This window comes from Anopheles bellator, chromosome 2 (assembly GCF_943735745.2).
Source record: "Anopheles bellator chromosome 2, idAnoBellAS_SP24_06.2, whole genome shotgun sequence".
Taxonomy (NCBI): Eukaryota; Metazoa; Arthropoda; class Insecta; order Diptera; family Culicidae; genus Anopheles; species Anopheles bellator.
In genome coordinates, this window is record NC_071286.1 from 42,641,895 (window position 1) to 42,667,696 (window position 25,802).

At 47.0% G+C, this 25,802-nt stretch overlaps 3 protein-coding genes across 5 annotated transcripts; all 3 read right to left on the minus strand.

The window, feature by feature from the left end:
• Nucleotides 1–311: 311 nt before the first annotated feature.
• On the minus strand, nt 312–5,037 carry LOC131212792 (acyl-CoA Delta12-desaturase). 2 transcript variants are annotated; one of them, XM_058206814.1, is made up of 5 exons: nt 4,933–5,037; nt 2,014–2,344; nt 1,812–1,942; nt 907–1,402; nt 312–829 (listed from the first exon to the last, which is right to left on the minus strand). In XM_058206814.1, exons 2-5 carry the CDS (start codon nt 2,282–2,284, stop codon nt 618–620), a joined length of 1,110 nt encoding a protein of 369 aa, XP_058062797.1. In that variant the 5' UTR covers nt 2,285–2,344; nt 4,933–5,037; the 3' UTR covers nt 312–617. The 2 variants fall into 2 exon arrangements, with proteins under 2 accessions (XP_058062797.1, XP_058062796.1); XM_058206813.1 differs by lacking the exon at nt 4,933–5,037 and adding an exon at nt 4,728–4,824.
• Nucleotides 5,038–5,975: 938 nt separating this feature from the next.
• Nucleotides 5,976–13,564, minus strand: LOC131209888 (acyl-CoA Delta-9 desaturase). Of its 2 annotated transcripts, none has more exons than XM_058203041.1 (5): nt 13,475–13,564; nt 9,990–10,379; nt 9,779–9,909; nt 7,089–7,614; nt 5,976–6,985 (listed from the first exon to the last, which is right to left on the minus strand). In XM_058203041.1, the coding sequence occupies exons 2-5, from the start codon at nt 10,315–10,317 to the stop codon at nt 6,822–6,824; spliced, it is 1,149 nt and encodes a 382-aa protein (XP_058059024.1). In that variant the 5' UTR covers nt 10,318–10,379; nt 13,475–13,564; the 3' UTR covers nt 5,976–6,821. The 2 variants fall into 2 exon arrangements, with proteins under 2 accessions (XP_058059024.1, XP_058059023.1); XM_058203040.1 differs by having other exon boundaries at nt 7,047–7,614.
• Nucleotides 13,565–14,699: 1,135 nt separating this feature from the next.
• LOC131209953 (small glutamine-rich tetratricopeptide repeat-containing protein beta-like) lies at nt 14,700–16,353 on the minus strand. The gene is made up of 3 exons (XM_058203128.1): nt 15,890–16,353; nt 15,391–15,807; nt 14,700–15,320 (listed from the first exon to the last, which is right to left on the minus strand). Exons 1-3 carry the CDS (start codon nt 16,252–16,254, stop codon nt 15,110–15,112), a joined length of 993 nt encoding a protein of 330 aa, XP_058059111.1. The 5' UTR covers nt 16,255–16,353; the 3' UTR covers nt 14,700–15,109.
• Between the last annotated feature and the right edge of the window lie 9,449 nt (nt 16,354–25,802).

A 25,802-nucleotide genomic window follows, 5' to 3' on the forward strand; every position in this document is an offset into this window, starting at 1 on the left:
ATAATGGTTGGTAGCTAGTCAGTTTGTGTTGGAGATGAATTGCTATACCTTATGCACATTCTCATAGTTTGTGTTATTTGCATATTTATTTTATATTCACTACAATAATTGTAATATATAAAAAATCACTAAAATACAGTATGTTGAGAGATAATTATCATACTCATATTAAAGTTGAAACACAAAAACTTGACGGATAGCGACATAAAAAATAAACATCTTCCATTCGCAACGTTACCTATCATAAAGATAAAAAAGCATGTAGTTCGAACTATTTTTGTTAATAAATAAAACACTGATATTGATTAAATTTAACACATTTTGGTTTATTTCAACTGACTCCCGATTTGTTGAACAACACTTAGCTTAGCTCATCTGCACCAAGGTCGATTTAGTATCAACGATACAGATCTAATCCAATTAAAAGAAACAGATAGAACGACGAAAAGCTTTGTTCCGCGGGGAAACGCAAATCGCAACACTGCGAACTGAATGTTTAACAAAGAAACAACGATTTTTCGCTAGAGCGCAATAGAAAAGAGCTGACGAGTTGGCAATAAATAATTCGCCCGAACCAATGCTCCGGCCTGGTGCGCGGCATGCAGCTGAGGCTGAGACTAGTGGAGTCGTTCGTTGTGGAGATAGTGTTCTCGCTGCAGGTTGCACATGTCCTCGGCTCCGGCCTGCTTCAGGCAGTCCACAATGGGCTTTCCACTGTCCACCGCCATCGAGAGGCCACGTTTGACGGCTTCGGTCGTCATGGTTTGCAGCTTGGTGGCCAGCCCAGTGGCGGCGCAGATGCGAATGAAAGCGGTTGTACACCCGGAACCTGCAAAGAAGGGTGGGGTCGAGGGTCGACAGGATTCACAAGAGTTGCTCAACAACTGCTCGGGCGGCCGTTCTTACCGTAGTTGCCAAACTCGCCGCTCTGATAGTCGAACGGCAGCAGATAGTGATACTGGGGCCAGTAGCTCTTCGTGACCAAGAAAACCATGTTCGAATCCGACTGTTTGTGGTTCTTATCCAGTCCCCAAACGAAGTGTGCCGAGTTGATAAGCCACGCCACGTTCAGCACGATCAGATAGCGCAACGAGAAGGAAACAAAGATGGCCGCCTGCACGGTGTCTCCCCAGTACTCGAGCGGAGCATTAATGGGCAGCAGCACGAACAGCACCGGGTACAGGAGCCAGTAGAACCGTTTCTGGAACATCACAAACGGATCGGCCTCTAGGTCGGACATGTCGATCGCTTCCAGGAGCTTCTCCTGCCGTGCGCTCAGCTGGCGAATGTTGGCAAAGACTTGGGCGTGCAAGAAATCCTTATCACCATAGTAAGGGTCGTCGACGGTGCGAAACTTTTCGTGATGGAGCCGATGCATGCGCACCCAATCGTAGATGGAGCCCTGCAAAATTGATTAAGATGTGGGGTAAGAACATTGATGAGCAATGTGATTTACGCGACGATACTCAAATCGAAATTGTTCGAAGGTGAGGAAGTTCTCATTCCTAGGATTCCGATTATCTCAACCGGAATACCGTTTGAGTTTAAATGACTTCAAATTTCCTATACGTCTGGCGAACTTCCTGTGTCTTCGAGAACTTCATCATGGTTTTTCATTTTATCCTCTTCTTAATTTTTAGATGATCATGATTTATCGTTGTTATTTAAAATCACACAAAGTTTAGACTGAACTGACTGACTGATTTTTTTTAGTGTGAAAAGAGCAATCCAAAGCTTTAAAAAGCTTTGTCGGTAGTTGGAGCTTTTTCCGGTGTCGAGCAGTCGAGCACCCGTGTAACCTTGTAACGTACCTGGCCGGCGAGCGTTTGGAAAAGCATCAGCGTGAAGCGAAGTAACGGCGACGCCTCGTACGATCTATGGGCCCATAGGCGGTGAGCTCCGGCCGTAACGCCCAAGATGCCACACAGCGTGAGCAAGAGTGCTGCAAGAACGTGGAAACATGGTGTAAATGGTCCTTCGACGCATTGCCCCGCATCATTGCAGTGAACTTACTGAAGGCAAACGTTATCGCCGACGTATGAGAAAATAAAACAAAAATCCCGTACACGCCAAGAATGTTGAGGTGGATGTAAAACAGAACCGAAGGCCAGCTGGCTTCCCGCTTGGTGTCCCTGGAGGAGCTCGGCTGGCTCTGGCCCTGCTTCTCTTGGGTCGATGTAGGTTCTTCTTTTGCCCTAGTCGTGTCCTGCCCCGCGGTAGCGTCATTCGTCGTCTGGGCTGGCTGGGCTGTGGCCGAGGCAAAGTTTTCGTTGTGGTCTGCCATCGTGAAGTGTGCTGGCGAGCTGGCTGGACCGTGGAAGTAATAGCTGGATGAATGTGTTGTCTGCAGAGCAAAATTAATAACACGAAAAATGAAAGTGCAGCCTGACGGGCGCATTTCACAATATCGCAGGGCCTTTTGAGTGCAATAAATGGAAGGAAACCCTCCACGAATAGCTCACGGCTGTAATCACGGTGCCAGTGTAATTGTACTTTCGCTCTTGCAGGCCAACCTTTGTCTGGGGCAATTGATCACGACGTTTTACAGCACGTAAACTCGTACTTTTTTGCTCGTATTGCTTAACGCAAGGATGGATCGTAGTTGACGCTGCGTGAGCGACTCATCGCAGCAAGGTCACGTGTACTACCTTACAAAATGTATCTTGATCGCCTCTGCGGACGGACAAAGTGGACCCGAAGAAACCCATTCACTTTTACGCGATTACGAACGCCAACGCGCAGTCAACAAAACCTCCCGTATATTATACGAATTTCCGCTACGAAGAATCTAGAATCGCTTCAAGTCCAACTGTAATCTTCCATTTACGTACGCGGTAGACATTGACCCCTGTGCGGTGCGGTTCGAAGGTCTTCCTTGGCTAAGGAGCTCGTCGAGGGTCACGAAGAATTGAACCGGGGAAATGGAAGCCGCCCGGTCCGACACAAGGTTAATTGTATGCACAATTTAATTAACTCCATTCCAAAGCCGCGATATTGAACTTCTCGTGATACTGAACCACTAGAAGCACCAGAAACGTATCGTCATTCGAGCGCATCAGAACGCACGTGGTCCGCTACGCATCACGCAACCACGCACGGCCATGTGGAAATGCGCATAACGCTAGAAAAGCTCCCCAGTTTGATCAATCGGGTCGGACAGCGTTCTTTTTTCCCACAAACTTGACCGACAAACAACAATCAATGAAAGATTCGGCCGCTGTTTTGCGTATAGAACGTCCAGAATTGTGAGCCAGTCACGAGCACGTGGAGCACGAGAATCGGGGGCATTCAAATGATACACACGCCAGGACCGGTTTGACGAGTTTCGCATTGGATGAGACTCGCCCATGTCTGCTCTGGAGGCGTTATGCTTCAGAACGTTTACATCTAAATGCGACTGGCGACGCCGGTGGCGGCGGCGAGTGGCCGGAACTCAAATTGATTCCGCGAACCGTGTGGTTAAGTGTGGAATCGGTCATCGACACTATCTAGAGAGGGTAGTGACTGATCAGCCGGAATGTAGGGGTTTGATCATTCCAAACTCATTCAACTCGTTGAAGTAAATAAGGATAAGGAAGGAGATAGGAAAATTTTAACAATTACTTACAACGCTTTGCTGTTTTGAATAGTTGTTCAACAAAGAAGACATTACAAGCTTTTGGTGTTTTACTAATGTTACGTTATAAGACAATTACAATGATCATGTGTTTAGCCCGTGCGTATGCAGCCATGACTAGCAATACGCCTGGCATAGTAATTTTTTAACGATTTTGCCGACCTCCAGTCTCCCAATGATAGGTCAGCGCTGTAGGCGGTTCATTATAAACTACCAACAGACCCAACACACATGAAAGTGAAGGTAATTAACTAAAACAATAACAGTGGACTCGTGCTTTGCTTTCAGTTGACCCATCGCTGTCCATTAAACTATCTCTTCGCGAGTGTTCGCTTCAAGAACTGCTTCCAGCGCACACATAAAATTTTTAATTGCTGCCCTCGAGCTAAATCCGCCATTTAGGATGTTATAAAACGAAAACTGTGCATCAAATAGTGCGAAGAATTGTCCACAGGTCGGCAAGAGGATTCGGAACACACAAAAAAACTGTCACTGTCACTTAGCTAGAGAACTCATATGCACGTTTTCGGAACGATAGACGACCTAAAAACCCTACTTCTATGTGACCCTGAAAAACTGGCGTTACATCTTAAATCCGACGCCATTAGTTTTGTTGTGTCTGGAGTTCACTCGAACGATAAATTTTAGAAGTTTCCTTGAATTCTGGCTGTCTGGTTTTGGGCTGCCAACTTCGCTTCGCTGCCTGTGCTAGGCTTTGTGGCCATGATTTTGGTCACCGTCTAAAGTGGATCAGCTGTCTGCAGCCTTCCCCCGTCACAGATAGGCACTCGATATGTGCGCAACCATGCATGCAAGTTGTAAAATATTCCAAATATACTGAAACGCCTGTTCCAGGCGCGAATATGTTGAACTTGGAAAATTTTTAAAAAATTTGCAAGAACATTTGAGAAACCTCACGGTTGCCGGTTGCGTGTAGGTGCATCTTGCCCAACAACGAACCGTTGCGTGATCAACGCGATCAGATAGTCCCGTCGTTCATTGTTAGAAGATTCCAAACTTTCCACTCCACAAGGCGTGTATTTTTCCATTCCAGCACAAGTTGCGGTGCGGTGATTTTTGTTGGATCGAATGTTCGACTTGAGTCACTCACATGAACACGATCAACGATCTGCGCAGCGATGTCGGGTCTCTACTACTTGGCGATACCGTGATGTCGTCGAAGGGATCGCAATTCCTAACTCCCACGTGCCGCCGATGCCACGGACCGTACACTTAAAGGCAGATGACAATTACGAAGTGATACTCGACGAATTCCATCCGCGAAGGGCTTCGGTTTCGGTTGCCCAGTCACCCACCGGTTTATTGTGCACCCCACTCGCCACGCGCAACGCTTCGCACAACACCCGAACAATAATAAAACCGGAAAATGTGGATCCGTCGAATGCGGACAGCTCTGTACGGGCCGAGAGCTCGATAGCGAATAACCGTCCACGGTCGGTGCGATCGCTGGATCATTCGAAGCCGGCTGGGAAGCCATTTTGGGCGCCATTCGCGGCTCAGTTGTGTTGTGTTGGGCAAAGGTCTTGCGAAAGGAAGGAGTGCGGCGTACGGGATCGGCCAAGAAGGACGGTCGGGCAAGGTTGCCCTTTCCTAGCGGCCCTGTTATCGTTGTAGATCGTTCTTGGGCTCCCCTGTCAGGATGACCAGGAAACCAATGAATTCTGGACGCGGCGTGTTTGGTATCATTTAGGGTCTTTTTCTATTTTATTTTCCTTTTTGCTTTTTATTTATGGTTTTGAAGTTTCAGTCGATTTAGGCAGAAACTCAGCAGAAAAGTGATGTTAGTTGAAATTGAACGCTTAATCAAAACGTATACAGTGTACCCTTTACGACCCGGAAAACTTGACCCCGTACGCAGGCTAAGTAAACCCAAAGCAGTGTCCTCAAAAAACATTTCGCACCATGCGCTCCGCCTCAGCCATTATCTGGGCTGGCGGCATTAAATAAAGACCATTTTTATTCAATCAAATGTAAATGTTATTCGCACACATGGTACGTTCGATTACCGTGAAACCGGCCAGCGCGCTCCGAAATGGTCGCGATCGCGAGCTTGTCGTACTTAATCCGGTTTACGTCATGCGGGGAAGACCAAACTCTACGTTGCCCCTATCCGACAGGAGCGTATGGCCGCTGGTACCAGAGGCACACTATCTAGAACCCATACATAATGACGGATTAGTCGTTGGAAATGGAACAATTTACGATCACGAACGAGTATTCATTTCGGTAGACAGATTTACTGAGCCACCTGACACAACGCAAAGTCGCTGTTTTATTCACTAACTCACGGCACTTATTTCGGACGATAAAAGTGCCCGAATGTAAGGCAACACTGATCTGTGCACTTGAACCTCTCATCGTTTACATGGTCCCTGGTGCTGCTGCTAGCATCTGCGCTTAGCGTGCGTGAACCTCAAGGATAGCCTCATGGACTACAGATTCCTCATTGACCGACAGTTTCGGTGCTGTAAGCTCCAAGACACGGGGCCATATTTACATTCGTTTTTATTGTTGCACATCGAAAACTGGATACGCAACTATTAATCGGTCGGTCAGTTGGGCACGTTTGGTCGTACGACTTGCGGGACCCGTGCGTCCGCTATTTTCTGGCAGGTACCGCCGTTGAGATCTTACTTTTTGGCGAGAGTGAAGAAAGGTCATGGTTTTGATCGGGTTTTTCTTCTCGGCCAACCGTATTACATACGCAACGAGCAGCGAGTTTTTTTATTATTCCGCGCAAATCCGATTGTCTGCCTCGTCTGATTGGTCGAATTTTAGCTTTGCTCTCTCGGTTGTTATCGAATCAAGCCCCGTTAGAGTCTGGATCCTGCTGCTTGTTGAGGTTTTCGCATTTCATCTCTTCCCTTACACTCGTTACCGAACCATTATTCCAGGAACATGAACTACGTAATTAAATGGTTAAAAAAGGTGCGTTTCGATGGCAGACGCAATTCCTGAGTCGTAATGCGTTATCGTTGTGCTAACGATTCCGTTCATCGCAAATACGGTTTCTGATAACTTTATACATTTGCTTGCCTCAGAGTGAAATGCTTCGGGACACATTCAAATACTACGCATCTAGGTTGTTACTGTACCTCTTTACGACCACATCTTCTAACATACGGAACAAGGATTCTTTACATTATAAAAAAAACCGTTTACATATACTCAATGCGCACGCAGGTTAATTTTGACTCCGCACGATGGCGTCGACGTCTTCCTTGGATATGTCCTGATCACCGTAGCCCCAAACCGCGTCCTGATGGGCGTACTCATCGGTCAGAAAGCGCGTTCCATCGCCACACTTTGCTGCCCTGCGTGCGATCACTTCCGGGGGAACCGACTTGCCTGTGTGCGGGATAAAACAATAGTGCGCACAATCGTACCACTCGTATCACGGAATACATACGCTCATAAGCCCAACCGAGGCGTGCGAAGCAATCAATGAAACCTGTAGTAACGTTGAACAGATAGTCGCCCAACTCGCTCGTTTTATAATCCCACGGAAACACGTGATGATAGTTGTGCCATCCTTCGCCCATTGCCGCGATCGCCACGGCCAGGTTTTCCACCGGGCTGATGCTCTTGTCGTACGGCCGGTTCCCAAACATGTGGGCCACACTGTTCACGAAGAACGCAATGTTGAGAGTGGTGGTGAAGCGCAACGTGAAGCACACCCAAAACGCCACCGACAAACGTTCCTCCCAACAGTACCACGGCACCAGGACCGGCATCCCGATGACTAGCAGTGCGAACAGTGGAATGTAGTATCTGCGCTGTGCCATCACGATCGGGTCCGCCAGGAGATCGCTCATGTCGATGATTTTCCGCTTCGCCACCACCTCCGGGTGGGGCGTCAGGAAAACCCAGCCGACGTGGGCGAAGAAAAAGCCTCGCTTCGCGTTGTGCGGATCGGCGTCCGTTTCCGAATACTTGTGGTGGATTCGGTGATCGAGGGCCCAGGTATACGCATCACGCTGCCAAGAAACGTTGGTCGGAGAAATTAAATTTATTATTATTATTATTATTATTATTTATTAATTATAAAATGTTCGCCGTTCAGGCTTAACAAATGTTGGAAAAAAAAAACAAAAGATACAGATGTAAAAAAGAGAAAGAAACGAAAAGAAGAAAATACTTACAGACTAAAGAGGAAGGTATGAGGAAAATAAGGTGATGAAGAAGAGGAGGGAGGAGATTATAAAAAGGATTCAAGGAGACGGGAACGGAAGAGTGAAAGGGAGGCATTGAAGTCGAACAGGCTGCTCGCTTCGTTGAAGGCCGAAAGTGCACGCAGGAATGGATCGTTCTGACCGTGGCGAGATCGGCGAGGGGGAATCAGGAACAGCGACCTATCCCGAAGATGTCGGGATGGCGCATAGAAAGGAAGAGAGGCGAGGAGATTAGGAGCGTCAATGTTTTGGAGGAGGAGATTGGCAACAAAGAGCGCCTTGGCCATCGTGAGGCGATCCTCAACTCTGGGAAGGCGAAGCATACGGCAGCGAATGCGATAAGGGGGTCTGACAGTGGAGGCGGCACCAACAAAGCGACGGATGGCGCACCTCGTGAACCTCCTCTGGACCCCCTCAAGGCGGCTCATGGCAGTGCTGCCGGCGGGGGACCACACCACACATGCATACTCAAGGATGGGTCGGACCCAGCAACAGAAAAGTGCCCTGAGACACCAGGGATCGCGGATCTCAGATGACATGCGAGTCACAAAGCCAAGGGCTTTGTTGGCTTTTGCCATAACTGCATCCACCTGAGGGGAAAAGGAGAGGGAGTCATCGAGTAGGACACCGAGATCCTTGATCGAAGACACCCTTGGGAGAGGAGAGCCATGGAGAGTATAGCTCCAAGTAAGTTTGGAGCTAGACTTACAGAAGGAAATGACACAGCACTTAGGAGGACATAGAGAGAGACCGTTCGAGGCACTCCAATCGGCAAACTCATCAATAGCACGTTGGAGGGAGATTGCATCATTAGGGGATGCAATTGGAAGCCAGAATTTGACATCATCGGCATACAGAAGGAAATTGACGGGATGAAGGGCAGAAGAGCAATCGTTGATGAAAAGGGAAAAAAGGAGAGGACTAAGGGTGCTTCCTTGAGGCACACCAGAAGGAGTGGGAATAGAAGCGGAGAGACACTCGCCGACCCTAACCCGGGAGGTCCGATGGGATAGGAAGGACTGGAACCAGGATAGGAGGGGGTTGCCGATGCCAAGCCGACTAAGTTTGGCAACAAGGAGGGAGTGAGGAATGGAGTCGAACGCTGCACTGAAGTCAGTGTATACTACATCGACTTGTCCCCCAGCGGAGGTGATAGGGTAGAGGGACAACAGAAGGGACATGAGGTTAGAGGTGGTGGATCTTTTGGGCATAAAGCATAATGTAGGGGCTCACTATAGACAGTACATGGGAGTGAATGATGTATTCAAAGACTTTGGATACAGCACAGAGGATCGAGATGCCACGATAGTTTGAGGCGGTCTGACGGTCTCCCTTCTTGTGGATCGGGATTAGGAAAGCAGCCTTCCACTCCCTAGGGAAAGTTCCCATCCTTAACGATCTCAAAAATAGACGTGAGAGGATCGGAGCGAAAGAATGCATACAACCCTTCAGCACAGAGGAAGGAATGCCATCAGGACCGGGAGAGAAGGAGTGCTTCAGGTTATTTAAGGCCGAGAGGACAATGTGCTCATCGATAGGGACATCCGAACAGGACAGGACATTACAAGGGGTGAGGGATAATGCACGTGGAGACAGGAGTGAGTGTGGGGCTGGGCCGACAAACACCGAGGAGAAATGCTTTGCAAATAGTTCGCTAATCCCAGAAGGAGAGGAGGTCGTCTCGTCTTCAAGGGATAAGGAGGAGGGGATAGCGGAGACACCACGCCGATCATTCGCAAACCGCCAGAACGATCTCCGATCTGCCGTGCAACCCGGATTGCCTACCGTTAGGCGCATAACGTAAGCGGAGTAGCTTTAACGGTTAAAGGGATTTAAATTTTGTGCATGGAAAGCATACGGAAAACGGAAGCAGAATTGGTAAGGAACTGCTGCCTTGATTATCTTAATAATGTAGGCCAATCTATCGCGCGATTGCATGACTGTCGTTGGTGATACGATAATTGCTTACCTGGCCACAAATCGTAAATAAGAACATTAGCAACAAACGGAGTGGCCAGCGAGCTTTGTATGATTTGTGTGACCACAGCCGGTGGGCACCGGCCGTTATGCCTAATCCAGAGGCCCACACCAACAGGACGGCTGTAGGAAAGGGCGAACGGGTGATGTCATTAGTCAGGTGTTGGCCCCTCGGAACGGATGGGTCAGTCGGCTCCACTTACTCCACAGGAATGTGTACAGTTTTGCCTGTAGTGTCACCAGCTGCAGGGCGCCGATCACGAATCCTACGTGGACGAAGAGCTGGGCCAGCAAATCAGGCCACCGTATTTGTGCTCGGAACGGTTCAATGGCTGTTCCGTGATCACACTCATTACTGCTGTTGTTGTTGTTGTTGCGGTCACTGAAGGTAGCCGGCTGCAGGGGTTCGTTTGCGAAATCTATCCGTTTCCGTGTCCGGCCACCGGCTTGGTTGTCGATGCAGGAAACAACCTCGTGCACCTCGGTTCCACCAGCACTCGTTGCTACCGTATCCGACACATTAGGTGCCATTTCTGTTTGACCGCAAGTGACGATGCCACACGACGACGACGTTGCTCACCGACAGATATGGTCTACCAAAGAAATGTAAAACTATTCTATGGAACATCGATCAGCATAGGACGCGTGGTTTTTGTGGGGACATAGTTGGACGCAATTCAATTGACACTTTCGAATAAAGTAACACTACCAAGAGTCCTTTCGTAGCCACTTGTACCAACAACAACCGAAGCCGAACGACTAACCGAACAGCGCACGCAATGAGGGAAAGCAGTCAACGAGAGAATGAAATTTTCGACATTAAATAAATGAAAAAATTGATTGGCTGGTCAATATTTGAAATGGGACTGGCTGGTCGGGCAGTTACTGGCGGGTACCACCCACCGGCGGCAATCGATACGTCCGTCAGGGAAGGACTCGTCGTTGCAGTTGTGAATGACTACACTGCACACTCATAACTAACTGCGACGCAGTCGGACGGGACGTGGAAGGTCCAGAGTACCCGGTCAGCAGTAGAGAGGGCAATCGTTTTTGTGCCACACAGCTGATGATCAACCGATAAGCTCGATAAGAGCGACCAGAGAGCGTCGTGGAACGGGGAACTGGGCTTGGCCCGTGACGTACTAATGAATTATTCGTTCGAACGGGCCCCGATTAGTGTATAAGCTGCGGGGTGCTGCTAAAAGGCACCGCTGGGTGTTTGGATTTATGTTTAGTGATTATTCATTCGCATCGTCTTCGGTGCACTCCTTTGTAGTACCTTTACAGTATTTGAACAGTAAACTCGCTGCATTCGCGGGTACTTTGGCTGATTACAGCCGCTAGCTTTTAACGGATACACACTTTAAAGGTGACGAATGAAGTTAAATATTTTCCCCGCTATCTACACGCGTGTCGTCAACATGGTGCCCTTCACCACGTGTCAACTGTGGCAGTGTGAGACCGTCTGGCCGATAGATAGCCTGTATGGTAAGAATGTTACCGACGGCTGTTAGACAGCCCCTCCCGGCTCCAGCCCCGTACCGCTTGTCTTATGATTCACGCTCTGTTTTCGGGCAGAGATAAAAATTATCGCCCGGCTCAGTGAGTGAGGTGCGTTCGGTGGCGGTGAAGGGGACCAGTACGCGGCCAACCCACCCCAAACAGGTGGTTCGGGATTCGGAGTGTGAAGCGGTTATCACTGGTTCGCCGGTATCGGTTACCGATGGCATTAAAACCTGAGATTTTGAGGATTTTTCCGCGGCAACCCTTTGAGATATCGACACGCGGTGCGTAACCCAAATGATAACACTTATCGCGACTATGAGCCGCGTGGACGACAAAGCCCAAAATAATAACCTATTACCGAATGTGGACCGTCAACACGTGATTGACGTGGTGCCTCATAAACCGCATTACCGGTCCCGATTCCGGCCCACCTTGTCCGGTTCCAATTCTCATAATGGTGCACGCATTGCCCAATGTTGGTGCAAGAATTTCACGTCCGATGATGCATCATTTATTGAACGCGTGGAATCGATTGGGACACCGAGACAGCACGTGACCGGGCGGTGTTCTCGGGGCCGAAGCGATTGAATTGCGGGTCGGAACCGACCACCCGTCCGAGAATTTTCTCCTGGATGATGTGTTTCTGTCGTTGGCGGATGATCAGGTTTGTGGTACGATCGGTACAGCTGGAGGACCCTCCACACGTCAGCCGGAATCGATCGGGGAAGAACCGGAAAATACCCCATGTCGCCGAATCCAATGTAGGACACACTTTAGTCGGAGGCGAAGAAATTATTTTTAGCTTATTTGTACGCAGATCACCATCACCCAGCCGTTAGCGATCGTCCGTTGCTGCTGAGATGGACAATTTTTCGGACCAGACGCCCCGCACCGGAAACTGAACTGCGACCTTTCGGCCAATCTCGGTGTCGCCGGTGCAGGGTGGCGCAACGGAAACCGATCGAACGCGGACGCGGTCAATTGGGCGCCCATTGGCGCTAATCAAAATGGAACGGAATGCTAGAGGAGGCACACGGATCGGTGTGGCGGGGAAAATTAAACTAAATTCAAATCACCATTCAAGCGGACCGTTGCAACCGGAGCTGAGTGTGTGGGGCTTGCTGCGTCAAAAGAATTCATAAACACAGAAATTGAACTTGCCGTCAATTGGTGAAGTATACGCGTCCCAAAACGCTGATCGAACTATGGACACAAACACCACCACACGTTCCGGAGGTCAAAGAAGCTCAATGAATCACGAAACTTTTGAGGCAATTAACATCCCACACCTACGCCGGGGGAGGGTTCCTATTGCCCGCCTGTTTGTTGGTGCCTAGCGCAATTAGCACGCGCTCACAGGCGCTCTCCCTTGACACTGGTCCAGTCTCCAGTTCCCCTTTGGTAGAAGCTCCAAATTCATCCACACGCGGGAAGCGGTGGTCACTAACTGGGGCCACCTTCGGGCGTCGCCACCAGAACCCTTTCTAGAGTGGGCTCCCTCGCGACGCTATGGCATCATCATGGTGATCACATATCTACACCCTCACACTTACGGCTACACACACATACGGGAATGGCACCACAAACGGCACAGGCTATCGTCGTGCCGGCTTCGGGAATTTTATGTTTGTACAGCGATTACGTGTCACGGCACGGCCCCCAAACAAACAACGGCACTCTTACTGTTGTGTGGCACCAGCATCGCAAGAAACACTCGCCGGTAGATTCTGGCCATTTTAGGCCCACTCGTATGTCCAGACTCGGAAGGCGGGCGAGGCCCGGAAACGGAACTCGCCGGTCTCATTTGCTTAAGGTGGGGCGAACATCAAACTCAAACCTCAGTCAACCGTCACGCCGGCAATTGATCTGCGCTCAGCTGGCAAGCTGGGGATCCGTGGGAAGTTTGGAAGAGGTTCTCCCGTTTGTTTTTTTCGACCCACACTGTCCACACTTTGAGTCATCATTTGAGCACCACCGGGCGTAACGGAATTACATCATACATACTTTGCGTTCAATGCAAAAAGCACAGGCCCTTACACTGGGAAGGAATTTATACTGCCGTGGGTGATAGGGCCGACCGGCCAACTCCTGCTAGTGTCGATAACCAAGCGCCTCCATTCTAACGAGGCCCCGTACCGTTTGCAGCCGAGGTCGAGCTCGGCGGCCGTAATGGTGTACCTACCCGGTTCGCTTACAAGCCGACGCTTTGGGGTTACAGCCGCGCCTGATAACTTGTTGCACCTTCGTCGGAACGCCGCGGCAACACTGGCCGACTGTCGCCACTGAATCAGCCGTCTTAGTGGATCGCGTCTTGGCGTCGTCATGCGTGTCATTGCTCTCGCTCTCTCGCTCTCTCGGTCTCTCCGGGAAATGCGTCCGTTTCTGTCCACCTCTTTTAGTGTCGGTGTTAGCTTTTCGCCTTCCAAGCCTTCCTGTTTCACGTTCCCGCGTGGGACTGCCATTTGCACAGCAGCGTTTTTGGGAAGCATGATGAGATCGGCCACCCGAGCACGGCACCACGTGTTCACTCGCTCTGGCGCGCGCGCTGCTCTCCATCATTCCGGTGCGTTAGTTCGTCTCCAACACCCGTTTGCCTTACCGGTACGAAAAAAAAAACACTTTTTACATGTACCGGGTACACCCCCCGTTTACCGTCACCCACACCGTCATTCATGTTGGTCCAAAAAATTACCTCAAACAATGTGATTGTTTTTACTAATGGCGGGTAGATTCGCGTCCCGCGATAGTAGCTTTAACGCCACGGTCAGCTGAATGCACTTCCTTCGTGGTGGTGGCGCCCGTAATGATCTACGGAAGCGGACGGGGGGCTTAATGTGTGACCTACAATGGTTCACACGGTGTTCATGACGTCACTTCACCCACTCGTGTTTAGCGCTCCGACGGGTGCAGTTCTCTACCACTTTTGCAAGATGTATTGCTCAATACTTTGTAAATATGGTATACTAAACAGTATTCTAATTTGCTAACGACTCCCGGACGTGCCTTGGATCGCGATAGAGTCAATGGTTCAACAACGTGGATCATTCGGTTGACCTGGAACCGTTCCCTCGGATCGTGACAGTAACGGTTTGTTGGCAGTTTTTAAAGTAAACTCGTTGCAATATTTACCAAGCTTTCGGAATTTGGTTCCAACTAAGCGGAAGAAGCATGCAAACGAGACATTTGCCGTGGAAAAGAACTGCGGATAAAGGATGGGGCGAATCGCTAGCGACCAGCCAAGGGAGGGATATCTGGTGCGGGTGATCATAACCTAGTTTCCCCTTATGTAACCATATCAGTGTTTGCGGCAGTGGTCGTTACCGGAATAGCAAATGAGTTGGTACCCGCTGACTGGCGATGACAATAATTGCACGACCGTCACGTCGCGGGGTTTCACTTTTCGGGTAAGTTTGATTTTTATTAACTGTCTTTCTAAAGTGTTATTCGCTGTGCGGCTGTGTGTATCGGTTTCGGTAGTCCGTCCTTCGAGTGCGGTAGGCACGTTTTGTTTACGCAACCATTGATCGGCCGGACCGGATCTTTCCCAAAGTTAACGGATCGAAAACGTCGTCGATACGAACACAAAACAACCTTGGCGCGTGTTTGTGTGTGTCTTTTTACAAAGAAGACATGAATTATATTACTTCATCCGCCCCCTTTCGGTTTCTTGCAGAGCTAGCCGGCAGAAAACCGGTGCGGAAGAACCGATCACGAGGTGGCTTGGTGTGAGGGACCGGGAAAACCAAAACACTCGGAGCAGTACGGGTCGGACACACACGCGCAAAATGCTCGTAAAATGCCGCGAGTTTTGGGACATTTAGGAAGATGGCGGATTTGGTGGAGGTTGTGGCTGGTTCCCATCCGGATTGTTGGATGGATTGTTTCGTGGTACGTTCACTCCAGCCTGCTCCATCTGCCGAATGACGTTACTGAAAAGGTCCGGATTTTCGGAGCTCATCTGCATAGCCAAACGACGGCCAGTTTCTAACAACGCGTCCATGTTGTTCATTCCGCCCAGTTGTCCAAGCCTGCCGAACCGGAGCGGAGGGTTAAACATTAATATTTTTGTTGTAAAATGTAACAGACCAGCAGACTTACATGTTCTGTATTGATGGGTCGCCCATCATACGGGTGGCCATTTGCACCAGGTCGGTATTGTTGAGTGCAGCAGCGAAGTCAATGTTATCGACTGGATTAGCACCACCGGCACCGGCCGCTTGAGCGGGGTTGCGCGCGCGCTCCTCAAGATGCTGCTGCGAAACGTTCAGATTGTTTTTGTAGTCCTGGTTCTCAGGCTCCAGCCGGATCGCATTCTGATACGCGCCAATGGCTTGCTGGTGAAGGTTCATCTTAGAGTAGGCCAAACCCAGCCGGCCCCATGCCTTGCTGTAGTTCGGATCATGCCTAAGGGCCATCTTGCAATCGTTGGCCGCCTGGTTGTAGTCCCCGAGCCGACTGTATGCTGCGGCCCGGTTGCAGTAAAACACCGGATTCGTACCATCCATATGAATCGCCCTTCAACAAACAAAAGAAACAAAGAATAGATTAAATGCCGATTATTTACCATTCGTTACCACCCTTTAGATTCGGAACTCACTTGCTGTAGGTATTCAGTGCCTCTTGGTATTTCTCCTCTTTCATCAGTCGATTTCCCTCGTTCTTCAGGCCCTCGGCTTCCTGTTTACGCTCCGGTGACACCTCGACGAACGTGTTCCGATAGAGGTCGTACAGATCGATGTGATTGCGAGGATCGTTTTCCTCTTTGCACGCCCCTTCGCCCGCCGTCGCCGGCTTATCGTCGTCCTCGGTCAGCTCGTACACATTCTCCAGGCACTGTATGGCCACTTCTAGGCTCTCCCGGGAATCGGCGTTAAAGTTTGGCTTCTCTATCTGGCCCGTCAGGAAGCGAATGAACGAGCGCACGAAGTATTTCGCATCGGTAATTTCGACATTGTCACTCATTGTGCTGCGTGGAGTGGCCTGTTTTGCGGATCACACAAAGAAGATGGAATTGTACACGTCTTTCGCTGGGAAAGTAGAAAAATGCTCCCAGCACAAACAATAAAATATTGTTCGAAAAAAGGTATCGTCAGTTTTCGAATGTTATGACATTTAATGTTCGAAACATGCTTACGCGATAAAAAGCTTTCCGTCAGCAAAGCTGAGTCTCTGAGTCGACATACAACATGTCGACTTGTTTCAAATGACCGTTGCTCGTGAATTTATTCTTGTTTGGGTTTTTTCATAGAGTTCCGAGCACATGTGGATGCGCCGTGATTCGCATGTGCACGTTTTCGAATCCTTCTTAAACACGGTAACACGGTTTCTGACGGAAGAAACGAGATAGGACGACTGTCGAAATAATTAAATTAATTAAATAACATTTAAACAATAAAAAACCATTAAGATTTAAAATTGTATCGAAAAACAATAAATCCGTTACACAAACACGTTGCGTTAGTGTCGATGCAACTGAGTACAAAATAATCAAATATTTCGTGTCTTTTCGTCAATGTCGCAATATCCTCGGACTTGCTTCTTTTAATTTTCGGATATCTGCTTTTGGTCATCGTTGAGCCGCTTCGCAGTTTCTCTAGGTTTGTCAGCTTAGTACTCCGGATCTGTATTTGTTTTGTTTCAGGCACTGCCGATTGTCGGTATGTTAAACAAAAAAAAGGAAATAATTAATCAGGAATCAGATCTTCTGAAACTTACCTTCGACCTCGCGGATATAACCATGGAATTTGGAGTAATTAATTTTGAAGCCGTGCGGAAAGGACTGCAGCAAGGAAACCCGTCTGATTGCCGCCTTATAATGCGAATTGTCGGAAAGAAAAATTAAGCACCACCAAGATTGAAAAGCAAACTAAACAAACCAATCAATCAAGCATAAATCAGAAGATGTAGGTAATTTTGAGCGGGCTTTGTCAAGCTGGTTTCGGGAATCGAAAAGCCATGGCCCCGGGTTGAGTTACAACCGGTCGCGGGGATTCGATCCTACATCAGGTGCGTTGACAACGACGCGCGTTACCAACTGCTCTATCAGCAGGAGCAAGCAGTACGATAGTGGCAAAGCAGTTTTGCTCTGTCATAACTATATCCGTTTCGAGGGATATTCGAGGGCGTTTCGAGGGAGGGAGGGTTGGGGGCTAACCTAAATATTTCGAAATAGTTGCGTTTTGCAAGTGTTTCATGGATGTTCAAAGCATTGGGTTTTTTCTTGCATTTTCAGCCCAAGAGCCGAACGAATTCAAACAACGAAAAAGCACTTTGAGCGAACCGAAGACCCAAAAGTTAAAGTCGCCGTTTTTTTTTAAATAGAATTTACATTACATATATTTCTTTTCTTTTTCTGGCATTTCCACAGTGTTTGCTTGTTTTATACACACATTTAGTTTAAAATATACATCGCTTCTCGTTTTGCCATTGCACGATCCAGTTTGCTTGCTGTCTGCGGCGAGTTTGCTACTCAATCCATGGGTTTGATCACTCTTTTCCTGGGTTTGATTCAATCTATTCCCAGTGTTTGTCACTAATCCCACTATTCGTCCGTATTATCTGTTGCTTCACGCGCTACTAGTTGTAATCGGTAACTTTAACTGAACGGCTTACAGTTTCCTTGATTCTGGTTTTCGTATGCCTTTGTTTGTTCGTCTTCGCTTCGTTTTTCTACTTGTCTTTAAAAATAGCACTGGCACTGGAATATTTATCTGTTTCATTTTTTGTCTACGTTTTCTTTTGTATCTTGTATCTGTTTTCAACTATTTACTCACTTGCTACTATCTCTCTTTCTCTCTTTCTCTCTCTCTCCTCTTCTATTTCTCTTTCTCTGTCTTTCTTGCGCTGTTGCGTTGGCATGTAACTCTTCACGTGGGGCCCACCACCCTGGCTAGCCGGAAAATCATACTGTTTTCTTTCTTGATCTTGTTTTCACCAAAAGTGTGCTATCTTCAGTTTTTGGGGCGGAGAATAAGAGTGGGAGCGAAAAAGAGAAAGAAAGGAAAGGAGAGAAGGAGAGGGAGAGAAAAGGAGTGAGGGAGAGAGAGTACTGTGAGTGTTAAAATCGTTCTTTCGTCGCCCTGGCTACCCCTCATCTGGGACTTCTGCTATCGTCTAACATTGTTGTGTTTAACGGTTTCCAGAACTTTTGGTTTTCCATGAGAGAGAAAATGTGTTTTAATTACATTTGGAAATCACAGAATTTTGCTTTATTTTCATTTTTAAATTTGTTATCCTTCATCTTTGCTCTCTTCGCTGGTGGCGCCATTGCTGCTGAATCTGCACTTCATGTGTGGGTGAGTCAATCAATGGTTACGGTGTGAAGCAAACGTATAGCCGCGTAACCCATCATCGTAGCATGCATAAATCATGTTCTGTGGCGTTAGGCCACCTGTGCATATGTTTTGTCACCTAGCTTTGGATGTCTTTTCTATTTGCAAAGCAAAACGCCCAGCGAAGGCCAGCGAATGGGGCTGAAAACATTGATCGATTCTCGTTGTTTGAGACTGACGGTCAGTCGTGCATGTTACGAAGTAATAATCGCTGATTTTCCGTTCGTTGGCAAGTATTGCTGAGGCCTGTAATGGGCGCACGATATAGCAAACCCGATTCACTACTAGCCACATGCAGTTATCGGTGTAATGATATTTGGCTTTGTTTCAATTGCGAAGAAATGTTTCGTTGTACGGCAAACGTTAGAAAAAGATTTGTTAAAACAGACCCCTCCTGTGGCCATTTGAAAGCAGACGGTAAGCAGCTAAAATCCTTCGATGTGTGTTTGTGTGTGTGTGCATGTACTTATGAACGTTCTTACGTTTCCCTTCGTCCGGCACCCGGGAAGATTTGTGATTACTCGCAAAAGCGTAGATTTTGTTGCGTTTCACTCTTCTTTGCATGATGATGATAATTCCGGTAAAGTTTCGTTTTGTTTCTTTTTTTTTGAGAATTGACAATGTTATGTTATCGTTAATGTTTTGTAAGTAAGAGTCACTAACCGAGAGAGCGAGAGATGGCTTGAGCGAATGTTTTATTTCGTCTGTTCCGTGTGTGCCTTAGCGAAGTAAACAATGGTTCGTCGGTAAACAACAGTATTCTTCGCAAGCAAGTTTTCCCTGTTTAAAATTATGCCGCTCCGAAGCGATTATCGTCGCATCAAATATGTAGCAAATGAAAAGTTTTGTCAAAAATTGAACACTTCCTTTTACAAACAAACTAGTAACGATGCTAGTAATGTGCTGTAAAGCATTACTGATTGAGAAAGGATGGTTTTATCCGTCCCAAAGTATATATAAACACTAGAACCCAAAATGGTGTACATTGTAATTGTCGCTTTCTTCCCATCGGATGCTAGTAACCTTACGCGATGCTTTACTGTCCGTTGCTGTTTTTGAATTATGTTTGTACCTCGCAATGCGATGCTACCGTTTTGCGCTGCGCTGGCGCTGGCTCTCAGCACGCCAATCTGCCCCTTAAGTTATAATCACATTAAAAACTAACAGTGAAAACATTTATATTTTTAAGTGAGTGGTGGTGAGTGAGTGTAACTTCCTTTTCCATCGTCTTAACTTTAAATCTCTTACATTTGTCTACGTCGGCTGCAATCGCTTTTCGCTATTATAACCTTGACCGCTGCTTGCACTGATTATTTCTTGTTACTCGGTTAACGTCTGGTGGTGTGTAAATGAGACGTCACAAATATTTCGTGTTCCTTCGGTTGGTTAAAATTGTATACGGTTTGTTTTGTCTTTCTATGAGTTGGATTTTTGTTCATACTTTGCAGTGACTGTGACTCTGACCTGACGTTCGATTCCTCACGGCATACCACAGCCATCTACGGCCTTCCAGAAATAACGTACACATAAGTGAATAATTATAATAATGCGTAATATATTCCGATAATTCCATTTAAATATTACCTTGCTATTCAATCATGCACACTGATATTCCGCCGCACAATACAATACACAATGTCAATAAACACACGGTGGCCTCTGGGCATAGATTGGCTTCGAGTTAGGGATGGTAGCTTTTGTCCCACCACTTCCGGTGCAGGGACACAGAGACCGACACCACCACCGTGTTCCTTACTCGCTCCTGCACTGAATAACGAATTTTCCCGGTGCAACAACAAGCGGGGCCAACCAGTGTGGATTGGATTTAAACAACTTGCTTACCTAGAACAACGAAAGACTAGTAGTAGAGAAAACTATGTTCGAAAACCAGTTTCAAACAATTCGCTACGAAAGGGCTAACTTGAAACGATCATACTGGCCTAAACGGGATTGAAGTAAACCTAAGGTAATGGCGTTTGTAAAAATGTAAAAATTATCGTTGATCCGTCTCAAACGTCAACGTACGGTGTAAGGAATACGAACGGTGTGTAACAAATTATGGTAAAAGCTACCCTTTACAAACAATAAAATTTCGTTTAAAAACGTTTCGTTGTCATGGACGTTGAGCGAACGAAAGTAAGTTACGATAACTAGCAGCCTCACAACGGGCTCGTTTTTTAGAGACGAAACATTCTTTTCGCACTCAGAAAACGGACAACTGTTGAGCACAATTATTTTTCCGTCTAGTGTTAGAGCTCAAAAGAGTGCTTAAAACTAATTTCCCGTCACGGACTCGCCGGTCCTGTCGCAGGCGTTAAGAAAGGTGTAAAAATCGGTGGTTCCAAATCAACTAGCTATGCACCGTTTCTAACGGAAACGAAAATGAAAGCGAAACAAAAGAAAATTAAATTTTCCTCCTTCGAAAGTTTAAGTGGAGCCAAGGGGTCAATTCACGTTATGCTCGTTCTAGCTTTGCTGCTTTTGTTTGAAGCGCTTCTAATCGAAGTAAGCTCTGCTTTCCAAATCAAACGCTTTTGCTTATGCTCTAGTTCTGGGTTGAGAAGTGAGGTTATATGTACAAATCAAGTTGCTAACGACACTCAAACCATACATTCAATGGTGTCCAACACTTTTCGGCTGTGTTCGGCCAGTTCGATCTCCTCAGCTACAAGGGCTTTGCGGTTTTTTAGTGCTTAGTTTTGCTTTTACTGAGCCGTTTTAGAAAATCTGACCCTTCTTGCTTTTGCGTAGGATTGTCATTGAATATTACTTTTATTTTCCTTCACCACCTGGCGCACCTCGAAGGCTTCCCGTCGCGTGTGTGGCGTTCATGTGGTATGATTTTGTGGTTTGGTTTTTGGCATTCTGACCCGGAAGTTCAGACCTCAGTGGGTTTGGTTTTGTCTTGGGAAGAAAGTTTACAACACGTCTTATTGCACTAATCAATCGCCGCGGCGAACCGAGAGCTGAGCTGACGTCATACTTCTCTCTCTCTCACTTTCTCTTTCTCTCTCTCTCTCTGGTCCTCGGTGCAGGACCTTTTCCGACTTTTAAAATTAATTTGGCATTTTTGTTTTCACTGGCATCCATGCCGGAGCCGTTCCATGATACATGATACGGTACGGTAGCCGGCGGCCTCGTCACGCGCGCTAAGCTTACATCTACAACACCCCTTCACGTGCTTCACAAAGTTTGCTTGCATAGTTTTCGTTACATATTTAAAGATAAGGTACACAACACGTTTCTTAAGATTGATTTTCCACCGCGCGCTCACCACAAAAAGAGGCTATCTCGTTATCTGTACAGTAGTTGCGTCCAGCTTCCCGCGCAGCCTTTTCCAGCTTTCGTACTTTGATTTTCTTATTAAAAGTTTTAAGTTTTTGTTTTGCTTTTTTAATATACCGTTGCTTGTCGGAGTTATAAGAGCATTACTGCAATACGCTTGTTACGTTTCTTTTCTTCTAGAAAACTGATATGTATTAACTTCTATTATCTCAATTTCATCATTAATGCGCTTCATATTTTTAGGCTTGGCTATGTATTGTGTGGGTTGAAGGTATCCTTCTTCTGCTGGTAAAATGAGCCGTCTCCGACATAAAGAGATGGGACAGTGTGTGTGGCGAACGGAACGGATCCAAAACCCAGCTAGCTATTCTCAACCGAAGGAGTTTGCATGGCGTCTTTGTGGACTTTAATTGATGTCTTAGTTTAGCAACGGTTTCTGTCAACCCGGTGCCAGTAGGAGGGAACGTTTATTGGAACACCACAACTTAACCGGAAACGAAAGAAACACTCTCCAAACCATTGTGTGCTACAAAGAAGTCTCTCCCACCTTAGGTATAGGTTTGTTCTAAGAAGTCTCGTAGAGTGTTTTTTGCTACAAATAGGGATGCTCCACCCGACGGCAAGGTACAGATATAACAAAATGAACGCTACCCATGGAGGCGGCCAATTGCCGAATCAGTGGTTCGCTCGCCCCTCAAACTCGAAATCATCCGATCTGGGTGTTAAAATTGCTCTAGATGCGTATAAACAGTGAATCCGTTCGACCTTCTCGAAGGCAAACGCACATTTGCCACCGCCAGGTCTCCCAATCGAGTTCGTTGAGTTCGAGTGTGGTTTCCTTTATCGTTAAAAATCACAACGCAGAGTATTTGATTTCGATTTTATACATTTTTCACTTCAGCTGATGGGCTGTGTCCATCCTACGTTCTGTTCGGTTAGTACGTTCCGCGTTGCCGAAAAAGAATATTTGTAAATTGTAGAAACTGGTAGTAAAAAAACATAAAATAATCAATCAGCGAACAATCAACGATCTACGGTAATCAACTGATTGAAGGTTGAGCGTGAGCGTTTTACGATTTTGAGCGTTGTTTTCCCTTTGAAACTTATAACTGCATCCAGGATCGGTACAGACAGGCGCAGGACAGAGTCATGAGAGAGTTTTTCTTGTTTTGTGCCACCAGATAACGATCTCCCGATCGGCGTTTCGCCACTGATCGCTTCGTCCTGCGCGTACAAAAATGTTTAATATCACAATTTCAAGAAACATTGTAAAAATGCTTTGTATAACACTGAGCGCTGCCTGAACCGAGGATAATCAATTGACCACGGTGACCATGACGGTTGGATAGTAAACGGAGAAGGAAAACAACGATAGAAATTGAGCTCGAAATGTATACATTATCGTCTAACAATATTCCACGCTCGAAGGCTATACATGTAGGAAACGTACAATTGTTTTAAATTTTGAGCTACGTTTGAGCTAATGGTGTAATTCATAATAGTAGTGAGTACGATATCGTCGAGTTCCGTGGCTAAGTTGTGAGCAGAATCAGGTTCGTCATAAGTTCGAAGAAAATCACGAAGTGTTTGCCACCGGTCGCGTAGCAAAATGGTTTGATTAAGTTCCCACGATTTGTATTTATACTTTTGGTAACGGTGAGTGTAACAATGAGTATTGGCGGTCTTAGAGTCAAAGAGTTTAGATATCAGATATCAGATTGTGTGGTATTTCAATATTCAAAAAAACCGAAACGTAAATACAAAATATTCTACACCTTCTGCGCCGGTGAGTGTCGTCAGGAGTGTATTGTTGAGAGAGAGAGAGTATTGTACAGTTCGCCATGATAAAAAAGGTGCCTTATGCCAGGCGAGCGGATAGTTATTAAGTTCAACCCTGTTAGTAATGCTTACGTTAAACGGTCCGCCCCGCCGCGTGTTACCCTTATGCTCTGCCCCAAAAGACTGTTGCAGCGCAGTCGTCACTCGTTCGGGTTTTCTCTACGTCTCAACAACGACTCCCTGGTGTTCTCCTAGACCCCGATTTGCAACGTAACTGTGGCGCTCTTTGCTCATAGCCCAAGAAGCTTAAGCTTTGTTGCTTTCTGTGTCTTGCTGTAGGTTGTGGCTATAGATTAACTGCATAGGCTGGCAATTCCGGATAAGAAACGTTCCGCTTCCGCCCGTCCGTCGTGCACTTACGCGCGATTGAATCATCTATAGAATTGTGAACATTGATCAACACTTAAGTCCTAGATACAACCATGATTCATCTTCTCCTCCATCTTTTATCTGCTTGTTTAAATTGTGTAGTTTTACTGTGGCTTTGTTGTGCCAAACAAAGTTCCGTTCCGAGGCGAAATAAGGTCGCGGTGCGTTCACCCCATTGATTATCTGCTTTGCATCCTTGCTGCTGCTTCACACTTTTTGTGAGCCGGCCATGAAGATGAAGATGACCGGCACCGGACGTTTCCGTCACTATAATACTGAAAATATCTTGCTGATTACATCTCTAAATTCTACTTTAACATGGACGATTTAGTTCTTGCGTTTGGCGCCAAGAAGGAAGTTGCGTACAGAACACGGTCGGTTTGGTTGGGTTCCAATCCAATCCAAACCATAAACACACTGTCACTGTGGCATTGTGCTTTCAATTTAACAGCTCGGCCTTTTTCCGTTCCGACCACCGTTTGCATTACGGCACGACAAGCAGAGTGCAGCCCTGGCAATCAACAAAGGTGAGAAGGTGAGAAGAGTGTCTTTTCCTGTTTGCTTTGACTTGGTTTGAACCGGCAAGGATTCAGTGGGTGCGCTGGCCCACCGAGCTCTTCCTGGGCTCGCGGGCTAAGTCTAAAAGTCGTAACAATGGGTACGCTGAATGTGAATGTAAATATTATATACACTACTATGACGGCCAAATACAGCGCAGTGTGCAAAAGTTGTGGGACCCCGTTCTCGGCACATTCTTCGCCATTAGGCAACTGGCGCCATCTGCACGCTGTCTTCGCTGTCTTGTATTTACATTGTTTGTTCACTGTCACTGTTCGTTCAGTGTTGCTGCGCTGCGCTTGAGCATATGAAGTTCCGTTACTGACTAGAGTAGAAAGATTCAACAACAAAAAGATGTACAAAAACATCCTTATCGTCTCGGCTACTAGCAACTGTTTCTTTTAAATATATATGTATATTAATATGGTGTTCTCTACCTCAAACGCTGGTACGATAGTTGGCTGTAGGGCTAATACACAAACACGTACACGGCTTTCAAAGATTGAGCATTTTTTACACTTCCGGTAGTAAAAAAAGTCTCCATTTACAACCGACCTTTTTTGTCTTTCAGTGTATGCGTTTCACTTGGTTCAGTGTATGTGTGTTGCACAACTCTTATTGTTTACTCGAAACTCCTGCTCCTGCTCCTGTTCCACTGGCGGTACGTGTGGAAGTTCCGTAATTTGACGTTGTCTTTTGACGGTGTCTTACACAGCGTGTAAGTGTACTCAAGTTTGGGCGTCCTCTTAGTCCTAGTTCGTACATTCTGTGGGTTGGATTTTTGATTAGTTTTCCTTTCGGTGATTTGTAGCTTTAACAACCATGCGTTAGTTAGTGTGTGTGCCACGTGCGTACGTGCCACGTTGTTTTGTTCGGTTTGCTTTATCTTCTTCTTATGATTATACCGATAAGAACCGGATCCGCTTGTCCAATGCTTTTCCCCGGGCCCGGTCACTGGTCTTTCGGTCTTGCGTTCGATCCGCGTAGGAAGATTGTCTTGATGCGTTCTGTTTCGGTAGCGCTCGCTGCGGCTTATCCATAGTCTGGGGCCTCGGGGATTCAGAGCGCATTCGCATTGCTGCAGGCCACCGTTCCGGTTCCTAGTTGTTGTGGCACTTGTGCTTCCGG